We start from the raw sequence: 21718 nt of genomic DNA, 5'->3' as shown, positions 1-21718 counted from the left end.
ACCCATGTCATGAAAAAGAGGACACCTTGATGTTATTTTCACTTTGGACTTTTTTGCTCACCCTTAGCTCTCAGCATTTGTTGAAGATGATGGAGAATGACCCGGCTAAAGAGCTACTTTGATATAAAACATATACTGACCTGGAAAAGGGTTGGGGAGTGTGGGTAAAACTCGCTCTAAAGGGGGGGAAAAAAAACAATAAGCAACGTGCAAGTGAAAAGGAAAAACCACTTTCCACACTGAGCAAACAGGAATTATAAACCTGACAGCTCTCCCAGCCTGACACTGTATTAACTAAGGTTTCATATCCCAGAGCATCAGGCCATCAACACACCCTGGGATGCATTGGCAACAGGAAGTGGACTCAGATCTGAACAAGTGGTATCTGCACAGTAGGAAGAACCAAATGCCCACAATGAAACTAGTTACAGCAGAGGTCACACAGCCGGCTGCCACATCCAAACACCCCTATGTTGTCACAAATTGGGCCCACTTAGCTGCCTCTCCTGCTTAGATGTAGCTTGTGACTGAGATGCACTTATGCAGCCTTACAAGTCAGCACCCTGACATGTACTCACTGCTTCCACGGCCTCTATTCAACACTGGCTTGTTTGTAATGCACATGGACATGTGATGGACTGTGCTGAATCCTAACTGGGGAAGAATTTCCTTTGGCCTCTTACCTCCCCATGGCATATTTGAGGCAGAGGGAAGTTGCAGTCCCATCACAGCAGCCATTTGTTTATAAGGCTGCTGCTTGGAGATTCTCTGTTACATGCTTGCACCATGATACTGAGACTTCTAGCACTGTGCATTGCTTTCCTAAAGCTCTTCCCACTCCAGGATCCTAACCGCTGTACAGGCACTATGGGCTTTACCTCCAGGTTGTGCCTGGGTCTACTACTGAGAAGCCATCCGCACCCCCCTGTAAGGCCCACCCCATCAGCTCGAAAGGACTACAATTCCCTTGAAGCAGCGTTATGGGTGTCCCCAGTGCTGCTGCTCATGGGCTCTGCCTTGAGTATGCTTATTAGGGCACTCTTAGGGACCCCCTGAGGTCATATGTTGCCCCATTTCTGGGATATGGCATGTGCAGAGTGGGAATCGGTGGGAGCAGACTCCTTCACACCAGTGCTTCCAGGTACAGCTCAGAGGCAGTGCAGATGAGCCCTCAGGGATTAAGATTCATAACCTGTCAGAGTGAGGCACCCAGTATCATCATCCCATATTTACAGATGGTGCAGCTGATGCAGAGACTTGCCCAAGATCATGTAGTAAATCAGTGGCAGAGCCAGGCACAGACCCAAACACTTGTGATGCCAGACCCCTGTGCCTAGCTGGTAGCTCATTCTCCCTCCATTGTGCCAGCCAGTAGAGACTTAGAGATGGTGGGTGTCCAACTACAGGTTTTCCCACCCAGGGGCTGACATTAAGTTGTGGGTACACACACGTATGAATGTTCTGCCTAAATTGCCAGACAGATGTGGGGTAGCTACTGGGCTAAATGAATTGACAGACACGATCTCCTTCTCCACTAAGATCATCTCTGATGGGAGATGAATTTTGCAGATTAGACAGGTATAGTCACCATTCATTATTCACTTGGTTATCAACCGAACTCCTGCTATTCAGGGATTAACTCACTTTATATGAGACCCTGGGCTCATAGAAGCTGTTCTGTGAATAGCCCGAGCCAATCCGAATGTAGCAGGTCAATTACATCCCTACGACAATGGTAGATCTCCTGCCCTAACAGCTCTAATGGAAGTGTTTGAGTCTGCAGCAGGCACTGGGGAGATTGTCTCTTGCTTGAAAAACACACAGCTAGCCTGGCCCTCAGTGTTTACGCAGCAACAGGGGACCATTGTTCTGCGAAAACAGGCTGTTGTGCTTGACATGACTTCCTTGTTATTTAGTTCAGTTAAATAACTCCAACCCCTTACCTGCCTCTTGCACAGCAGGCAGGAGACTGCACTCTGCAAGCACTTTAAAGTAAAAGCACTCCAGCCTCATTACCACATCGCTGTCTATTGAATGATTCTACCTCCATTCCCCTGGCTTGCCAGAACCACCCTCTCTGCTCCACCCGGGGCTCATTATCCAACCTGTCCTCCCCATAACAACACCACCTCACCTCACCTCATTATTCTCCCCGCTATGACAGTTCCTGTTAGAATGCTGGGCTGCTGGGTAAAAGGCAGGTTGCAGACTGTGGACTGCCCAATTCACTTACAGCGACAGGCTTCAAGCCCCATCTGGTAAACAGCAACTATCATAAACTAATGTGTGCAGGAAGCAACCCATGGACTGGGAGCTGAGAGGAGATATGCGCGTGTGTACGAATTAAACCTGCACCCTTGCCTAGCCGTGGATACATAATGACAGATTGGAAGTGCGTTCTGATTCTTCAAGGAACATGCTCATTGTTGAAGATAGCACTGCGTGACCAAAATGATAACAATACTCGAAGTCTCTTGAGGATTCAAGTGGTGGAAACCTGCTTGCTGCTGCTTCTAATTGGCACAGGCCTGGCCAGCTGCCTCTTCTCCTCCAGACCTGCTTATACACAGGCATGCTCACGAAGGATGCAAACTAGTGAAAAGAAGGGACTGCTGGGGTGAGCGTCTGCCATAAACCAGACAATGCAGCCAGCAGGAATGTGAGATGCTGCCAGTGCCTGTGGTTTTCTGCTTTATCCCAAATCAATGGGCTAGACCCTCTGAAGACATATGTCAGTGGATTTGCACCAGCTGAGCCCTTGGCCCAGTAGGTGCAGAGACAACTTTTGTTTTGTTTCCGTTACACACTGGGATGTCTTTGAAACAGTTGTGTATGCGCATACAGCTATGCATACACAACACACTTGTATGCCTGCATGTGCTCGCTTGCCTTAAGTGTGTGCACCTATGCACATCTCACGAGTGGCTACATATTGTGTAAGTTTATGTTTATTCCTGGGCGTCACATGGATTTAGGCACAAATTATTGCCTTGTTCATGCATTTACCCAAAGCCCCCTGCTAATTCTGAAAGGAAAACAAGTCCCTTCCTACAGGCTACATTTAGGACAAATGTGTCCAGCTATGCTGACACTGATGCATCACCACTGTATTCTATCAGTGTGATCTCCCTTGTCTATCTATCTGATCATTTTCTCAGAAACCTCTTGCAGCCTGGATGTTCTGGAATGGGACATTTGCTGTCTTTTCCCCTGTCTTTTAATCACATTCTTTTCTATAAATTCCTTCTGTTTTGAACCTCACCTGACTCTCTTTCATTTTGTGGGATAGAAATGTTTGTCTTTGGCAAACTCCAGAAGTGATGAGTATAAATCTCTCTGGCTACACAGCAGGCAAAGATCCTGTGGGGTCCATTCAGGAAGATCACTAGCTCTTTAGTAATATATCTCAGCTCTTTATGCAGCTCCTATCATCACATTAAGTCTAAGGACTTCATCTCCTGACTTTTTCATAGCACCTGATGTTTCTTGGAACATCAATCACCCCTATTTTCTCTCTCACTAAACTGTATTTTCAAATCATTTGGTGAGTGCCTGTTAAGTCCTCCACCTCAGGCAAAGCCAAAAGCATCTGACTATCACCACCCTCCACCTATTTTACTGTTTTCTCACCATCTGTCGGTTCTTCAACCACTGTGGAGGCTTCAGGCACTGACATTCCATCTGCCTCACAAAAGAAACGTTGCCCTAGAGCAAGTTTTTTCCCTTTTTAAAAAAATAAAATCTTCCCCCTGCTGTTTTAATCAATCCAATTCCAGAGGAGAAAATCACTGAGGGGGATCGCACGCTGTACCTTGCAAACACATGCACTTGTTTGTGGCTGAGTGTGTGCAGTTGCAGTGTCTGAGTTGCATGACCTGCAAAGGGGTGTTTCTTCTTTGTTTTAAGCCGGGCTTGTGTTCTTTTTTTTTTTTTTTGCACCTTTATCATGGATAAAGGGTTGCCCAGAGTTGTTTTTATGGTATCCTCAGCTTTTTTAATCTGAGACATATCAGCAGTGGCAACTTTTGTCTCTTCCCACCTCACTTTTACAAGAAAGGGAAGAGGGATTTGGTGAAATGTCAACACGTGATTTTAACCAAGCTGTTTTCTTTCCACAATGTCAATGTGTCATTAATCTTAAATCAATGCCAGTTAAAGAAATAAGTTTCACCACCAATAACAACAACAACAACAGAGGATGATAACAATTCTTCCTCCCTCTGGTGCTGAATTTTCACTTTCTGGGTTCTGGCAATGTTATTGTTTTACAAGTTCTCTAGTCAACAGAGTTTTCCAGCTAGCATTTCTAAGGTAATAAAAACAAGCCAGGAAAACAATAAAGAAGCCCTAACAAATTAAAAGAACACAGGGCTTTTCCTTGTACGCATCATAATAAAGCAAAAATTGTTAAAAGCTCAATTTATTTCATTTCTGCATTTCATTTTAAATGGTTTTCATGTCTGCGCCACGCTTGATTTCATGACATCCTTAATAAATTTATTCAAGGAATGAAGCTATTCACATGGATTCAGAGAACTAGAACTCCTGGGGTCTATCCTGTGCTCTGCTACTGACTGTATGACCTTAGGTAAGTCACTTCCTCTCCGCGTCTCAGCATCCAACTGGTAAAAGGGAGCATCATCAATCTCCCATTGATTTGTGATGTTAAAATATTCATTGGCTGTAAAACCTCCAAGATCCTCAGAGGCAAGTTGCTATAGGCAGGAAAAATGCTTATGGATGTGTTGCTGAGTTTTGATCTCAGACAGATTTTGTTTCAGGGAAGCAATTCAGTTCATCTGGAGCAGAGGAGCCAGCAGGGAGTGCCAAATTTAGAATGCAGCCTCAAATCATGGGTTCTAGATTTAGCATTTTTATCATTAACACTACTGAGACAGAAAAGCTTGGATCATCCCATGCTGGTGTTCCAGGCTACTGCCTGAGATTTCAATTTGAATCCCCAGCAATTTCAAAAGGAAAGGGAGGAAAAGAAAACAAAACCCACTGTCAAACTGAAAACTTACCTTGTTTCTGTGATGGAATGTTTCATGTGGTCCAAGATATGTTCATGTCTTATATTATGATTAGAGTCACTGGCTTAATTAAATTGTGCTGTGGAACTCACCTTAGACTGGCAAAACTCCAAATTAAAATGTAAACAATGCAGGGAGCTGGTGAATGCAAAACAAAAAAAGAAAAGAAAGAAAAGGCCAGGCTTCTCTCCCCTCCCTGCTATATCATTTTCAACTATTTTCCCTATTTTTTGGTTAGCCAGGTTTCCCCAAAGCATAAACCATGTGCTGGCTGCTGTTGAAATCTACAGAAGTACCTTCAAGAACTTCTAGTAAACTTGAGTCATTTTTATATTTCCTTGAACTTGTTTGACTGTTCACTTCTGCTCCTGCAGTCCCTGAAAAATGCAGTATGCCTCTTTACCCTACCTTGGTCTTTGCATTTCATGGAACATCTCTTTTCCTATTTTATAGACTTTTTGCCATTTACTTCCTCCCTATTTTCAGACTCATTCATTTGGTTCTTTCCAAGATCAACAGAGTCAACCTCTTTGATGGAACCGTCAGGCCCCCACATTCTACCTCCTTATTAAAGGGGCGGTCAGAATAAACCATCTTAAAAATTACACACAGACAGACAGACAGACAGACAGACAGATAATTTAAGCTATCTAATCATGGCAAAGAACATCAATGAAAGGGTCATGGGGAGTTTGACTGTCAACCTTTGCTTATGCATTTGCAAATGTTCTGCTCTGGCTATGAAATCATACGTGTCTCAGTTGAACTCCATTCCTGGTCAGAATTGGTGTTTCAGTCGAGTTTGACAGGTTAATGTTTTCCAGTCCTAGCACACTCTGGAGCATACTTACTGTACAGCAAAGACACAGACTGGTCTTTGTAGTGTTCCCCTCCCTGCTTCCATACTTACTGTAAAGGTATAGGCTGGCGTTTGTTACTCCCAGCTTGTTGACGGCCACGCAGGTATAGTTGCCATAGTGTTCTTCAGTGACATTGGCCACTGTCAGAGAGGACTCGGTCCCTGTGCTCTTGATCTCCAGGCCATTGGCACTGTTTATCCTGAGAAGCCAAGAAAAGAGATATGCCGTGTAATGTCGTAACAGGGAGCAAGTTGGTTCCTGTCAGATGGGGGAAGAGGTAGATGAGAACAGGAGAGAGAAAGGAGGCAGATAAATGAACAGAGAGAAGGATGGATAGGGAAAGATGATGGGAAGCATAGGGGAGTGAAGGAAATGAAAGAAGATGAATGAAGAGTGAAAGAATAAAAAAAAATGAAAGCAGTAGATGAGGAAAAGGTGACAGAAAGAAAGGAAGGGAAAATTAAACTGTGGCAAAGGTAAAATGATACTAAGAGAGAAGGAAAAGAAGGAAGAATGGGTGAGTGAAAAAGGGGGTTTTTAGAATTAGCACTGGCCAAACCTTAGATACAAACACTGCATACAGTATACGCTGCCTGGGAATAAGGTGGAAGTTACTGCTAAATGGCAAAAGGTAACCAAGATTCTGCTTTGAGTGGGATAAAAAGTGTTTTGTATAAGATGTCATCTATTATGCTTTCACAAGCATATTCTAAAATACAAGTGTTGCTTTAGCTAGTGATACTGGTGGAGTTAAAATCCAGGAGAGCAACCCCTATTTTTAAGCTAGTCAAAAGAAGCATTCAGGTGAAAAGGGTGCCGTCCTGGTAAAGGAAAGATTTGGATATCACTCCTTTAGGGTTTGGACACATGAGGCAGATCTACATGAAATGCTCACTGCATATTAGCTTAATAACCCTGCACAGTAGTGTGGCGGTTAAAAACCAAGCCATGCTAATAGCCTACTGCACAGTGTTATTAAGCTAATGTGCAGCTAATGCGCAGTAAGGATCACAAAAAACCCCCATGAACTGGCACTACTGTGCAATAACTCTAGTTACTGCACATATACTTAGTACTTCATTAAGTACTAAACTAAATGTGCAGTCACTAAGACACATTAATGAATGCATAGATGCACCCACTATGCATTTACAATAGTATAATCATCCCTTCTACCAATGTAAATAAGGTGTGAGTCCTAAACAAATGTAAGTTCCAAGAATCCAGTGTAAAATCACCTTGGGGAGAATCAGAGGTAAAATGTATATTGCAGTAGATTACTCTGATTTAAATCTTGGGTGTTCACAGCAATCCAGGGTATAGGTGGATATACCCTGTATGCAAGTAGGCTATTACCTGTTCTCTGCCATCTAATGGTGAGGTACTGTCATAGCCACCTTGGCTAGGGGCAGAAATTCACATAAACTGAAATAAATGATCAGAAACCTGTTCAAATCTGTAACATAACAGAAGCTAAGTGCACATAAACTGCTTTCAAAATGGCTGGAACTGGTTTAAGATGAACCTGGATGGGTTTAATATCAGACTTAACTGATTTAGGTTAAATTGTTTTATTCAACTTTTGTTCCAGATCCCCTCCAGATTCAGGCTAACTCACCAGTATCCCAGAATGGTTTGCACTTCTCCCGCAAACCATGCCTTGCAGGGTGGGTGGGCCAACCTTGGCCCAAGCAGGGAGGAGAGCTCTAGCTTGGCCCACCGGAGGCATGTGGCTGTATTTCTGGAGTCAAAAGTGAATGTCGGTTCACTTACTTACCAGTTCAATCTATGCAGCTTAGATTAACCTGTAAAGATTGAATCAATTCAACGTTGGGCTTTTTGGCTGTCTGTACTTAGCCCTAGTGTGAACAGCTATTCCCAGATGCCTACTCATTCTTCCCCTCTGGGTCTTGGTGCAATGCATACGTCATCACTGTGAATTATACCAAGGTAAACATAGCATGTATACAGGCCCTTTGACTGTTACCATTTCCTTTTCATATGCAGACAGATGGCTGCAGTGGTTCCAATCAAACTGGCATGGAGGAACTTAAAGAGTACCTTCCCTTGCGTTTAGGTAGCTAGACTGTAATTACTTGGGTTAGTATTTGGTCACAGATCCAGGATCAATACCATTTCCTCCTGTGCAAGTGTCCTGGGTTGTGGAATACATAGACGTGGTCAGGACCTCATAGGAGAGAGAAGGAACCTTTGTTCCTTTTATCCCATACCAGGCAACTGGTGTGGCATTCAAGTCCTGATCAGGCCTTCTTTGCTTAGCTAGTCTGACTCAATGAGATAAGCTGTGAGTTTTTGTGTCTGTGATGCTTGTGTCTGGGGAGGAGAATGAGAATAGTGGCACTCTCCTGAGCAGTCAAAGAGGGAAGAAAAAGGTGGACAATCCCATTACCTAGTATCTTCTCGGTACCACTCAAAGTCAGGCGTAGGCACTGCTGATGCCTCACACTTGAGTGAGACTTGCCGTCCTGTAGCAGCTTCATTGCTCTTGGATTCTGTGATGGTCGGGGGGTCTGCAGGAAAGAAACCATGGGTTATTTCATATGCTGTCTCAGGTGTGAAAAAGCAGTGAACCTATCTGGGGGATGTCTGGCTCAAGCCACTTGTGGCTCAGGTGACAAGTGACTTGCATTGGTGTGGGACCACAGATACTGGCTGGAGGGAAGGTGACAGCTTTGGACTTCTTAAGTATAATCACTTCCTGAGTTCTTCCTGGGGCAGAGTTGTCCATGTATTAGTGCTTTAATGGCACAGTGCAAATCTATATCAGAATGCATAAAGGCAAGAACGCAATGTTAAAGTTAAATATAGAATTCATTGATTTCTTAGGAGGTGCTGGTTATAGCCACGTTGGCCTGAAGAAGAGTTTTGTGCCTGAAAGTTTGTAAAGAATTTTTTCCAACTATTTAGTTGGTCTAATAAAAGATATCACATTTATCCGAAGAACCTTGTCTGATTTGTTAGAGCATTTCACAGGGTGTCCTTAATGCTTTGTTTGCATAGATATTGTTGCATGGAGTTGTTAAAGAGCCAAAGAGGGGACAAAGACTTCATTAAGGACAAAAAAAAAAAAGCAGAGGAGGGAGGAGCATTCATTCACTAAACATGAAATCATTGTAGATACCACCACCACTTCTGACCTCAGAATGGGAGAAGCAAGGAATCAACTTATGGTATTTGCACAGCAGAGAAGTAACTTTATGGTTTCAGACAGAAGGAATTCAATAAGAAATCAATGCCTTTGAGCTATTTGGCAGTCAAGGTTCTTTGGGTAGTTCTATTGAGGTGTTCCTCCTTCAGGAAATTCAAGTCTGAAAGGTCAGGCCCAGTAAAAATTAGTCTGTGAATTCTGGAATTTCTTTGCTTTTCATCCTTCCTCATGATTTCAGATTCCTAAGCAACACCTGCTTCATTTGAAGCCTGTGAGTTGTGATCTTGACTCTTTGGAATGACTAGCCAGCCAGAAGTTGACCAGAACCTACAGTGCTTTACTGGAGAAAGATCTTGGTGCCAGCTAGTTATTAGATGGGGAGTCCCGAGAGTGAATATTTTAGTTGAACCAAACCCCAGGTACCATTTCCCCCGGTTCACCACTATTTGAATCGTTAAACAAACTTTACAGGGTAAAAGGTGCTTTTCCCAATGAGCAGTTCTACCAGCTTCTTGTGGGAACTGGGAATCCAGCTGAGCTTTTGTAGCTTCTTATTGAATCATAAAGGCTGAAGTTCCTGCTGCTGGAACTCAGCTGACCATCTTGCCAAAAAAGACTTCAGACACTTGTCAGGTAGCTTCTTTGATATCTCAGAGCTAGCAGGAATGAAAATGGGATTGTGTCAGAGAAAGAAATCTGCCTGGAAGACATCTGTTTTTTAAAGCAATCAGAATTTATACAGTTTCTTTCCTGACTGTCATCCTAGTGGTATGTAGGACTTTAAGGATACTTTAATGTTCACTGGAACATAATACATATTAATATGTGTTTGCAAATGCTATCTTTCTAGGAAGGGCTGTGTGGTTCACTTAAATATTTTAACGAAGGAGGAAAAAAAAGGATCCTGTAGGGAGATATTTTCAAATGTGCAGCCTGGACTTTCCTGCTCTAGCAGTATATCTTTCTGCTGTCTGCACTAGGACAAACCATTTCTACTCCATTGAAGCCAGATCATGAGATGAGTCATGAATCAAACCAATACTTCCCTGAAGACCTGAAAACTTCCCTGCAAGGTTTGCGCAGGCTCTAAGCATTCTGTACTCTGATTACCAACCAAAAAGGACTTGGTCCCTCACTCCCAGAATTCTTCACATTAGCCATGCCGGACAGCTCTTTAAGAGGAACTTTCTGGGTGGGTTGCATGGCCTGAGCCTGCAATGCTATTCCAGATTGGCTGCTTTTCATATTTCATAGACATTAGGGCTGGAAGGGACCTCAGAAGATCATCAAGTCCAGCCCCCAGCCCGAAGGACAGGAAGTCAGCTGGGGTCATAGGATCCCAGCAAGATAAGCACCCAATTTTTCTAGCTAAGAAATGGTTAACCAATCAATGCTGAGTGCTGAATAAAGATTAGTTGGTTCCTGCCAGATGGGGGAAGGGATGTCCCTGAGACATCATAGAATCATGGAAAATTAGGGCTGGAAGGGACCTCAGGAGGTCATCCAGTCCATCATCCCATGAAAAGCTGCAGTACTTTGGGTGAGTCCTCAAGAGGCCAATGTTATATTTAAATTTATACTTAAACAAGTAACTGGCCCTGGATTTATTTAAATGTATTGGCAGAGGAAGCAGGGAAGAGGTTGCATCCTGGATTGTCCTCCCAACTCTTTATTGCTCTATGCCTCAGTTTTCCTATCTGTAAATTGAAGTGACATACTTTACAGAGGGCCTCATTATGTGAAGCACAGTCCATTGGGAGTTATAAAATGCTCTGGAAGGGACTAGTTAAGGCCAAGAAACAGATCAGTGATTTGACACTGGCAGAACAATTTATTTGGTGTTAGACATTATTACTGCATGTGATATTTTCATAAAATAAATTACCAAGATATCTAATCATGCCAGACAATACTTTCACTTCCCACCTAGACTGCAGACTTCTCTCCAACCTTGAATATTTTGCATGCTGCCCATGCAACTCACACTGATATCAATGGCAGCTTTTCCTATCTTCTCAGCTGTCCAGCACTGCTGTATCTGAGTAATAAATGCAGGGTTAGTGCAGAGTTATTCTGGACTAGGGAGATGCTTTATATCACATGGCAATGAATAAGAATGGGCATGCCGGTGAAATCTGTGCTAGGTCAGCATGGTAAAAATGCTTTCCTGTTGGAAATTGACTGCCAGCAGGGATTTGGTTTGGCCTCGTTATAAAGCTGGGGTTAGCTGGGCTAGATTTTGGTTCAAAATTGGGATTTGGGATCCAAAATTCAGGGATTTGGGTTCAGGGATTTAGATTTAGGTCCATCTATAAAGCAAATAACAGCTGACCTGAGACACCAACCAAGACTTGAAAGAAACCAGCACATTTTTCTCAGGTTGAAACGTGCTTGGAGTGCTCTGTCTGGAGTGGACTCCCCCTTGAATCCTGCAGTTGTGGTGTCTGTAGGGATTCTAAAGAGTCAAGCTTTCATCAGGAAGACTCTTACCAAGGTATTTCCAACCTAACATGAAACCAAGGTGAACTGGCAATTTCTCTAGAAAGTCTTCTTGGGAGATACTTGATCTGACTTGTATATCTAGGCTGGAGCAGATCCAGGGTAGATACAGTGGTGCAGACCTACCACTCTTTCAGTCAATGACACAGCAAAAGCAGCAGCCAGAGACTTTTGTTTTAAGGCCTTCTCAAATTGGGTAAGAATTCCCTCCATCCTTCCTCTTTGGCACCTTCCTTCTCTTCCCACTTCCATTCCCCACCACTGTTGCCACTACTTCTGGCTGTCCCAAGGAGCAGGGGCAGGGGAAGAGGCAGAGCTCCAGAGTTGCTCCCAACTCCTTTAGCTGAGCTCTGGATGCAGCTGGGCTTAGGCCAAGACAGCAGAGGTCCCCTTTCCTTGTCTGGTCCCCCCTGCCAGCTCCGCAGCAGGCATGGGGGAAGGAAACCTGTCCACTGCTGCTGCTGCCACCATGGCAGCTGCTGTCTCAAGCCAAGTCTGGCTTCATCTGCAGCCCAGGTAAAGTAAAGCAGGAGCAGCTCTGGAGTCCCCACCCCATGTTGGGTCACCCCCCCAACCCCTCTTTGGTCACCTGGGGGACAGTGACAGGAGTAGGAGGGGAAAGGAGAGGGGGAAAGGAGTGGATGGGAGGGGAGGGAATGTATTGCTGAGTATGGAGAGGAAGGGAGGGAGTAGGGAAAGTTATCTGCTTGAGAGACTTAAGAAGAAATCCCTGATGCTACTCCTGCAGTGCAGTCTGCTCACCCCAGAGTGGTAAGAAGAGACTGGGAGCTGAGGTGTAGCCACCTCTGCAATGTAGGTCACTGTTCCTGCCTCCCCCTCTCCAAAATCCTGGATCCAGCCATGCACCTGGGAGAGGAGTCTGACTATCTGTTGTGACAGAGCAGGTTCTCACAAGAGTCCTTCTTCTGAAACTGGCAGCTCTCTTGAGCAAGGAAAAAAAAAAATCTGCTTGTTTTTACAATAATAAATGGAGTTCAGGAGCTTTGGCCTCAGGAAAAATCTTCAACCCCTGTCCAGCTATGACCTCTTAGCCAGTGATGGTAGATATTTTTCTCTACCTACATGGACAAAGATGCTCTACTGTGGTCATTAAAAAGGAAAAAAAAGTTTTCACCTTTAAAACAAAGGGAGGGGATTGAGGGATGATAGGTGTATGGCAATAAAAGCAGATAATGCATGAAATGTCCTACACATGTGCATAGAGCTATGGATACTTGGAGGCAGATGATTCATTCATTCCAAGTCTACTGCAGCAATGTAACATAGGGTTTAGAGGAACTGCAGGTGGCAAGTGCTCTAATGGGACCTGCGAGGAGGATGTTTCCCCCTGGGCATCCCAAAAGGGTCACACAGAAGGTCAGGGTATAGAACCCAGTTCTTCCAGGTTCCAGGCATGCACCTGTACCTCTGAGCCATCCTTCCTCTCCTGGCAGGTAAGGATAATATCCTACAGGCTTGGGGCTCTCTCATGCTTTTTCCCCACTGTCATTATGCCCCATTGGGCCACAGTCCTGTCCTGTGCTATTGCTCAATCTTCATATAACTGTGGTCAGTCACAAAGGACACTTTTGAGATGTAAGTGTAAGCTGACTTGGAAATGTTCCCATTGCTAGTGTCTTGAAGAATTTCAGCTTGTATGGGAAGGGACCGCTCTCACCATCCAATAGGGATGTCAGTGATATTTCTGCATCAGCTATAACGTGTAGGGACTCTTGATCATCTTGGCTGGGAAGCCAAGCTCTAATTTGGCGTACTCCTGTAACATGAAGAGATGGCGAGGGAGGCTGTATTTTCATTCTGTTTGTGCAGTACCTAGAACCATGGTGACTTGGTCCATGATAGGGGAGATGTTCATGCCAAGAGAAGTCCAGTGACTTTGATTCAAAGTATATTCCTGCAATTGTGGCTGAATGTTGCGTGCTCCATTATATCTCTGATTGGCAATGCACAGACAAAGCAGCTTCCTGAGGCAACTTTTAAAAATCATTTCCCCAGCCCCCCACCAGCCTTGGGACTTACATGGCCGCTCACACTATGCAAGTGAGGAAGACAGGGGATGTTCTATGCTAAAGTTGGGAGGGAAGGCCAGATGAATGTGATGGATTCTGTGTAGCTACTGATGGACTTTTCTTTTAATTATTATTAGATCTGGTCAGAAGTTGGAATTCCTGTTTGGGGTAATTCTTTACATTTTGACTTTTTTCCTCTTCTAAATTGCATCACATAATAATAACAAAATGTAATACTATGCTGTGCCATGGTATATCCTATTATATCATATTACGAATTGACATAGTATAATAGTCAACAGTATATGCTATATTATGCCACAATTTTACATCACATCACATCACATATATCATATCACATCATGAGACTGTGCTGATTGTACTGAAACAAATTCTGAATTGACATATCCATTTCTGACAGGAAAATATATTATTCTGGAAAGTTTCTACTAGTTCCAATTGCTTTCATTTGTGCTAAATTAATTCCTTTCGATGCATACATTTATTCATTTAGGATAATAAAATGATTTGCTTAGGCATGTGCCTCCACATGGCAATGGATTGTTTATAGATATTTCCCCCAAATGGTATTCTTTATTAAACAATAATAAGTGCTGCAATTCTAAAAACAATGCAAGCTGTGGAGATGCGAAGTTACAATATACTCAAGGACGATGCATTTAAATGTGGCTCCCATATTTGAAAGCCAGGGGAGATAGCCAGGTAAATCTGCTGGGGTTGTGCTTTTTTGGGGGGGGAGGGCTTGGTGGGGGAGGCTCTACATATTACTTTAACTGGTTAATTGTACAATTAATTTACAGTAGCAACATGTGCAAAAAAATTTTTTTATCAGGCCATAAAAAGGTCCATCTAGCTTTAAAGTTAAAGCTGGAAAATGTGTAATAACTTCATAGCTGGTTTTTATCCAGCTTTAATTTGCATTTGGGGAACTACCATGGCTGTGTATACTGCCAGCTGTGGGACTTTCAGCTGCAGAAGCTTGCTGCTTGCCGATGCAGTGGGAGCCTTGGATGGCTATCCCAAGCTCCCCCTATACTGGCAATAAGGCAAGATAGGATCTGATGTTGGATCCCACAATCACACCTGCCATGCATGTGTGGCATGGCAGGAGCCGTGACTGTGTAGATTGTAAATTGCATCCTATCTTGCCTTTACTGGAACATCTAGAGAAGCCCTTACAGAGTCACTAGGGTGAAGACATAAAGGATATGATTACATGTCATGATGTAGTGTGCAAATTCCTGTGCTAGTTCTAAACAAGAAACAGGGTAAATTATAGCATGCCGAGATCTGTGTTGCTGCAGCTAGCCTGCTTTAGGTACCTGTGTTAGCTCGTTTAAAGCCAGCTCAGACATCTGTGCGCCACACTGTAAATTACAGTGTAGACACATCCAATAAGTGTCATCCAAGACACGCAACACAGCACAGGAGACAACTAACCACACAGAATAAGAGAAGGAAGAACATCTAGAATTACATGTTAAGTATTATGCCATATCACTTTATAATATCACCATGGATGGATCTGAGTCATGGGCCAGACTATCCCATGAGCAAGGGTAATGTGTTCCCAGTCAGTAACTGCTTATGAACTATCGGGCACACGGGCACGAACCACACGTTAAGTTAATCATGCCCCTAAACGATGACAGACAGTAGAATAACTGTGCTGCAGACAGACAGTTAACTATTTTCTTTGTGTGTGTAGGGTCAGTGTTGGGGTACTTTATGTGAGATGGGGTAAGGTGAAGCACACCCATCCTATCCCATTATTCATGGACACCATTTATCCTCATGCCCTCAGCAACCAAATATATAAGTGAGACCTGAATAGACCCTTTAGTAGAATGGGTTTCAGCTTATGCAAGGATGCTGAATTAGTCTACAGAAAAGTTTAAGTAAGTTTAATGGAGTCAAATTTACACTTCACACCTCACTCCTAAATCTGGCTCTAGATAATTTCTCTACCCCTGGCTTTTTGTGAAAGCTTCTTTTCACAGTATGGTTCTCCTGAACATTAGTCACTAAAAACCTCTTCTCTAGTAAGAAAAGATAGGAACCCTCACAGACACTCTTTCTACACTGGTCACTAAGTCAAAGGAACTCTTGCTGCCTTGGGTGGGTCTCCCTTTGATTTCAGCGCAACCCGTGCAGGTCTATCCAAGGGCAGAAGTGTCCCCCCTCCTATCTCCTTTCAACAGAATTAGGGCTCAGGGCTTGGGATGTCAGCATTATTTTCAATCAGATATGACAACTTCTCTTCCTCCTGCTGCCATCATCTGTTCACTGCCACCACCCCCTGCCCCCAGCATGGTAGCAATGTACTCACAGTTCACAATGACCCGGACTTGCTTGACATCTGCGGAAGAGACCTCATTGGCAGCTTTGCATTCGTACTTGCCCGACTGCTCCCGCGTGATCCCGAGTATCTCCAGGTACTCTTCCTCACCTTCAAATTCTTTGCCTGAGAAAAGGAAAATATATCACAGGATCTGGTTAGGGGCATGGATTTGGCTGGTTACATCATCTGAGTAACTGTGACACAAGGATCCATGAGCCAATGATGGGCCAGAGGTATTTGAAAACTCTCTCAGTCATCATAGCATGAAAGGCCTGATCTTACTCCACTTATTGGGCATCTATGTGTGATCCTCTTCCACCAAAGGAACATTAATGTGCCTACTTTTTAACCTGATATCATATTAACCTTCAGGCTAAGTCACTGGGAACACTGATTGGGAAGAGGGACCTCACCACCTTCTGCATAAACTGTTTTTTAGGGACTACAGCAGGGTGGAATGGAATCACACATAAGCACCTAATAAGTGAAAGTGGCTTTGGTCCTTAGTGGCTTATTTTTAAACAAAAACTCAGATTCTAAAGCACATAAAGGAATGGTGCAAGAAGCAACAACAGGCTGTGCAGCACATACTAGCCCAAATGGGGCCTTGGGGCTCGATGAGATGCCATCATAGAAGCAAAAACCTCAACATGCAAGGGCAGAGTGGGCATGTCTATCCTGTGTCTTGAAATAGATTCACCCCCAGAATACCCTGCTTACCCATTCCTGTTTGTATGTGCCAAAGCTGGAAATGTGCCAGTAAGATCACTCTAAGAATGTCTTCAGTAACTGTTTTCAAGCATGCTAGAGACCAACATCTTAAGAGTTAATCGCTGGTGGGGGAGAAAGGAGAGTGCAGCACTGGGTCCACCAGTGCATTTCTTGGTTTGAAGCATGACAGCAAGAGTAGATGGGTAGGGCATGTTGGGAATGTCCTGATCAGCACATATTGGGGACACAGTATGGATATAACATCGAATCCAAGAAGCTGGTTGTTTAATGCTACTAGTTAGCTGGATTGTAACTGGTTCTGTGTTAGCTAAGGTTCTCATGAGCTGTGGCATATTGTACCTTGCAGCCCATAGGCTAGAAACAGTCAGGACAATCTTTCTTTGGTTTTGGAAAATGGAACCTTCCAAACCAAAGTGTGACTGATCAGAATAAGCTACAGGTAAACACCTCCACGTTGAGAGGAACTGAACTCCAGAATGTATCATTTGATTCACAGAAACCAATAATCACTACAAACCCCGGTTCTGATGTACTGAAAAAAATAACATGTTTAAATCACGCTCAAAACACTGCTCTAAAAACTGGGATATAGAAGAAGCGCATGGTTAGAGCCAGGCACTGTGTGTCAGGTGATAGGAATTCTGTCTTTGGCCAAGCCATTGTTTCATTATGACTAGGGACAGATATTACACACAAACCAGCTTAAGTGATCAGAAACTGGTTTAAACCTGTAACAGAATGCAAGTTCAGTGCACACAAACCAGTTTCAAAATGGCCGAAACTAGTTTAAGATAAACCTGGTTGAATGTCATATCAGACAACTGATTTGAGTCAAACTGTTTATGCAATGTCTGTCCCAGACCCCTTCCTGGTTTAAGTTAAACCAGAGTCCCCCAGCATCCCAGATGCCTTGCAGCCCTAGGCTGTGCTGTCTGCTCCAGAGAAGAGGGCTGAGCCTGCCCCTCTGCTCCCTAGCCAGAGCTCTGTAAAGACTGCAGGCACAGCAGGGTCTGCCTGGCTTCCCCTTGCCCCATCCCCACCTCCCCACTGCTCACAGCTCAAGCAGGGATCCCTCCCATCTTCTGCAGTGCAGACCCCCAGCCCCACAGACCCTAGGCATGTGGTATGCTAGCTAATGCTGAGAGGTGTCTGTGTGTGGGTGTTTCCAATTTTCCTGGGACTGGCAGATGGAACAGTGTTGGCTTAGGGTTCTTTGGAGCTAATCAACAGGTCAGCTGGTAATGTCCCACCCTTCCTTACTTGGAAAAAGCTGTTTGAGAAAAGCTTGAACTAATGAAAGAGGCTTTTGTTTTGTTGATAGGCGGATAAATGCTGTGTTATCAGCCCCCTGCTGGCTCCCTTGCCTGTCAGGTTTGCAGACAGTATGAGGAAGCAGGGAGAAGGAGATTGAAAAGCTCAGTATCATCAACAGATGCATGCACTGCATACCCCACTTTTGCCTCAGGGTGCTAATCGGGGGGATGGGGTCTGGCAACACTTCTGCCCTTGAGCAGTGAGTGGGGAAAAGCCTGGGACAGTCCAGACAGGGTGAGGGTTTACACCCCTCCCTAATCAGAGCATCCTGCCGGGGCCTGGCCATGCCCCCCCTCAGCTCAGCACTGTAGAAAGGAAGGGAGGGCTGCTCTAGTGCTGCCCCTCCACCCCCCCTGGCTTCCAGCCTGAGCCACTCCAAACACATGCCTACATTTCTTCAGTTCAGAGGTCTGTACAGTTGTCTGTATGATTATAAACCGGTTCAACCTAGGCAAGTTAAACTAACCTGCAAAGATTGAATCAATTCAGGCTCACACTTTCTGAATGTCTGTCCCTGGCCTACATGACCCTGGGTGAATCATTCCACTGCTTCATGACATTCTCCTTCTGTGAACTGTGGCTAATACTGCCTCCCTTTGACCCCAGCAAAAGAGTTTGTGTTCACTGTATGCTCTGCACACTGAGGTTCCTGAGGGGAGGATGCAATAGAAGCATAAGGATTAGCCTATTCACACAGCTTCTCCAGAAATTAATATGCAACTCTTTCTTGAAGGACAGTGAGGTGGTGATAGGCAGCATTGCAATGGGAAAGAATTCTCCCACCCGAGCAGGGCACCAGCACTGCAGAAGAGTTTGCAAAATGAATATCACAGGCAAAGAATATCACAGGTCCAACCTTATTTCTACATCCTGAAGACCATATTCTCAGAAGTCCTCAACACCCAATAACTCCAACATAGAGACTTAAGTGGCCAGAATTTCAATGAAACACAGCATTCCCAAGATATTTTTGTTCTTGATGGTGGGTGGTGATTGCAGAGTACTTTTGAAATCTCAGCCACTTCATCTACATGCCTGAATGGGCCAAACTGCTTTAGAAGCCTCATCCACAAGTTGCCGAGTACAGTTCAAATTCTGTCTATGCAGACAGGGCTCTAATGCCTGGTTCGCAAGTACTTGAATGGCAAAGACCAATCTCAGGAGCAGTACTCACTGGAGAGACAGCATCACCCCAGTGCAGAGGCCCAAGTCTTCTGTGATATATTCACCAAAGCATGTTAACCAGGTCAGACTGGCCAAGCTCAATGAAGAAGTAGAGTGCCAGCCAGATCCTATTTGTCTGGCATCAGGGAGAAGAATGCTGCAGACTGATAAGTCTCTTCAGAATTTTATCCCTTTCACTACCCTTTTAACTGACTGGCAGCCTGCAAACCCACCCCATAGGGAAAACAATCCCCATACTTGGATCTCTTACTCTGCCCATTGGAAATGGAATCCTCCAAAGTGAACAAGCTGAGATGTGCAAAACCAGGAACTCTATCCAATCCTGGCTGGATTTTGGAGGCCTTGGAATCAAAATACTCTGTCTCAAGCCAGTCTCTGCTTTTCTGGAGGCCTGGCATTTTATTTTCAGGCCACACTGCCACTGCTGCTGAAGGAATGAGGCCTCTAATGGATGACCTGCTTTGTGCCAGTGATGTCCTTCACTAGGCAAAGAGGACAAGCAGTCTCCTCACACAAACCCCAGTTGTGCATTGAAAACTTTCAGTGAAAAGAAATGCAGGGTGGGATTTCTACTAATGCTTAGCATGGGCCTAATTCTGCTCTCTGGGACAGGAAGGCATTGACAGTGCTCTTATCTCACCCACTTTTCAGCAAGTTGCAGGTGTTTTTCCTGAAAAAGGTGCTTTGTGGCTATGGTGAGTGAGACGGATTGGAAAAAGAAGTGCTTTTGGTACTTTTGGAATAACTACTTTCTTGCAAGCACAGGAGACTGGACCCAGGGGCCCAGGATGCCTCTTGCAATTTTATAAACTCAGAGAAATAACAGGGCAGCTTGGCATCCTGGAAAGCAGTAGTGCACAGGGTAGTGGCAACACCCAGCTGCTGACGATGCTGGCACAACCAACCAGCAGCAGCAGCGCCTGTTATTTCCAATGCCCCCTTGCCCCAGTCACCCCACATTAGTTACACTACATAAACCTTTGAATGGGGGTTTAACCATTGGATTCAATGGTAATGGTGCAAAGTACTTTTGATAATCCAACCTTATTTAACTTTTCCATGAAAGCTCTCACTCCCTTTGTTACAGCACTCCCAGCTGGAAGGTGATGTGCAGGGAAAAGTAATCAATCACCAGAAAAAAAAATATTAACAAATGGAAGGTTAAAAACTAATTTCCTCTACTTTGCAAACAATTTGCCTTGGTGTTGTCTTGTTTGCACAGAGGCTTTATTCTAAGGAGGACCCTCTTCTTGTGTGAGGTGATAAAGGAGTTCCTGAGGAGTTCCCAAGAGGTTCCTATCAAAAATGGGCCGCCAATTGGAGCTGAAGGCTGGGGGTGACTTCCCAGGGCCGCTTCTCTGGATGCTGCTAAATCTGCCTGTGAGGAGGACATATCCCTGCAGCTCAGAAAAAATACTCTGGGGACATGAATACTCTCCTAAATTTCCCAGAGGAAGAGATTTCTGGGCACCTCACAGTATCTTGACATACACACACACAATGAGCTCCACATCCTCTCCAGCAAGAATGCTCTCAGGAACAATGTATAGGTTTCCCTCGATTTATACGGGTACTGCATATGCGAATTCGCTCTTATGCAATGACCCTTTTTATATCCAAAATTCATTATATGCAAGGCAAATTCTCTCTTATGAGATCAGCATAGGCACCCCCCCCCCCCCCAAGCAGGTAAATCTGTAGGGGGAGGGGAAAGGGCTTTGGGGCCGGGGCCCCACTCACCCCAGCCCCTGCTGCAGCTGCTGGGCTGCACTGTGCCCTGAACCCACCGGGGCTCCGCTTGTCCCCACTCACCCCAGCACCTGGGCTGTGCCATGCTGTGGTGCAGGCAGGTGGTGTCGATTGCTCCTAGGTCTGCTGCATCAGAAGCTGGGGTGAGTGGGAACAAGTGGAGCCCCAGGGGGGCTCGGGGCACGGTGCAGCCCAGTCGCTGCAGGCAGCTGGGGCTGGCTGCTCCTGGGGCCACTGCAGCAGGGGCTGGGGTGAGTGGGGACAAGTGGAGGCCCAGGGCTGCAGCAGGGAGCAAAGCAGAGGGAACTGTTACAGGGTGCCAGGTGTGGGATAGGGAGGTGCAGCTCTTGCTGCTATGCACACCGTGGGAGGGCTGTGAGCTGCGGGGCTGCGCCAGGCTCTTCCCAGTGCTCAGGGTGGGCAGCAGTACTGGAAGGGGGGCTGCTGCCATCCCAAAATTTGCTGTAGCTTCTTCATACTGCCCTTCCAGTGCTACCGCCAAGTGCCAGGGAGAGCCTGGTGCCGCCTGCAGCGGCAACCTGCTCTTGTCCCGCATGCAGATCCGGGAGCACACACCTCATACCCACTCACAATTCCCTCTGCTTCACTCCCTGCTGCAGCCCTGGGGGTGGCCGACGCATTGCGCCGCTCCCTTCCCCTCCCTAGTCCCAGCCAAACTCCCTCTCTCCCTCACCACTGTGGGACTGTATCCCTATTTCATAGTTTCTAGTGTCGGAAGGGACCTGAGTAGATCATCTAGTCTGACCCCCTGCCATGGCAGGAAA

At 45.1% G+C, this 21718-nt stretch overlaps 1 protein-coding gene across 4 annotated transcripts in view; it reads right to left on the bottom strand.

Moving 5' to 3' along the window:
* LSAMP (limbic system-associated membrane protein) overlaps positions 1-21718 on the bottom strand; it is a 1430869-nt gene that overhangs the window by 56288 nt on the left and 1352863 nt on the right. For 2 of the 4 annotated variants that reach the window (XM_019548767.1, XM_019548766.1), the window contains exons 4-7: positions 15942-16076; positions 8304-8424; positions 5944-6092; positions 141-176 (exon numbers count right to left, since the gene is read on the bottom strand). In XM_019548767.1, the coding sequence (XP_019404312.1) occupies positions 141-176; positions 5944-6092; positions 8304-8424; positions 15942-16076 (441 nt within the window). The remainder of the gene's footprint in view (positions 1-140; positions 177-5943; positions 6093-8303; positions 8425-15941; positions 16077-21718) is intronic. The other 2 variants (XM_019548765.1, XM_019548764.1) reach the window with 1 other exon arrangement.

Source organism: Crocodylus porosus, unplaced genomic scaffold (genome assembly GCF_001723895.1).
Source record: "Crocodylus porosus isolate Cpor-Errol unplaced genomic scaffold, CroPor_comp1, whole genome shotgun sequence".
In the NCBI taxonomy this organism is placed as follows: Eukaryota; Metazoa; Chordata; order Crocodylia; family Crocodylidae; genus Crocodylus; species Crocodylus porosus.
This window is presented reverse-complemented; position numbering and strand designations above follow the sequence as displayed.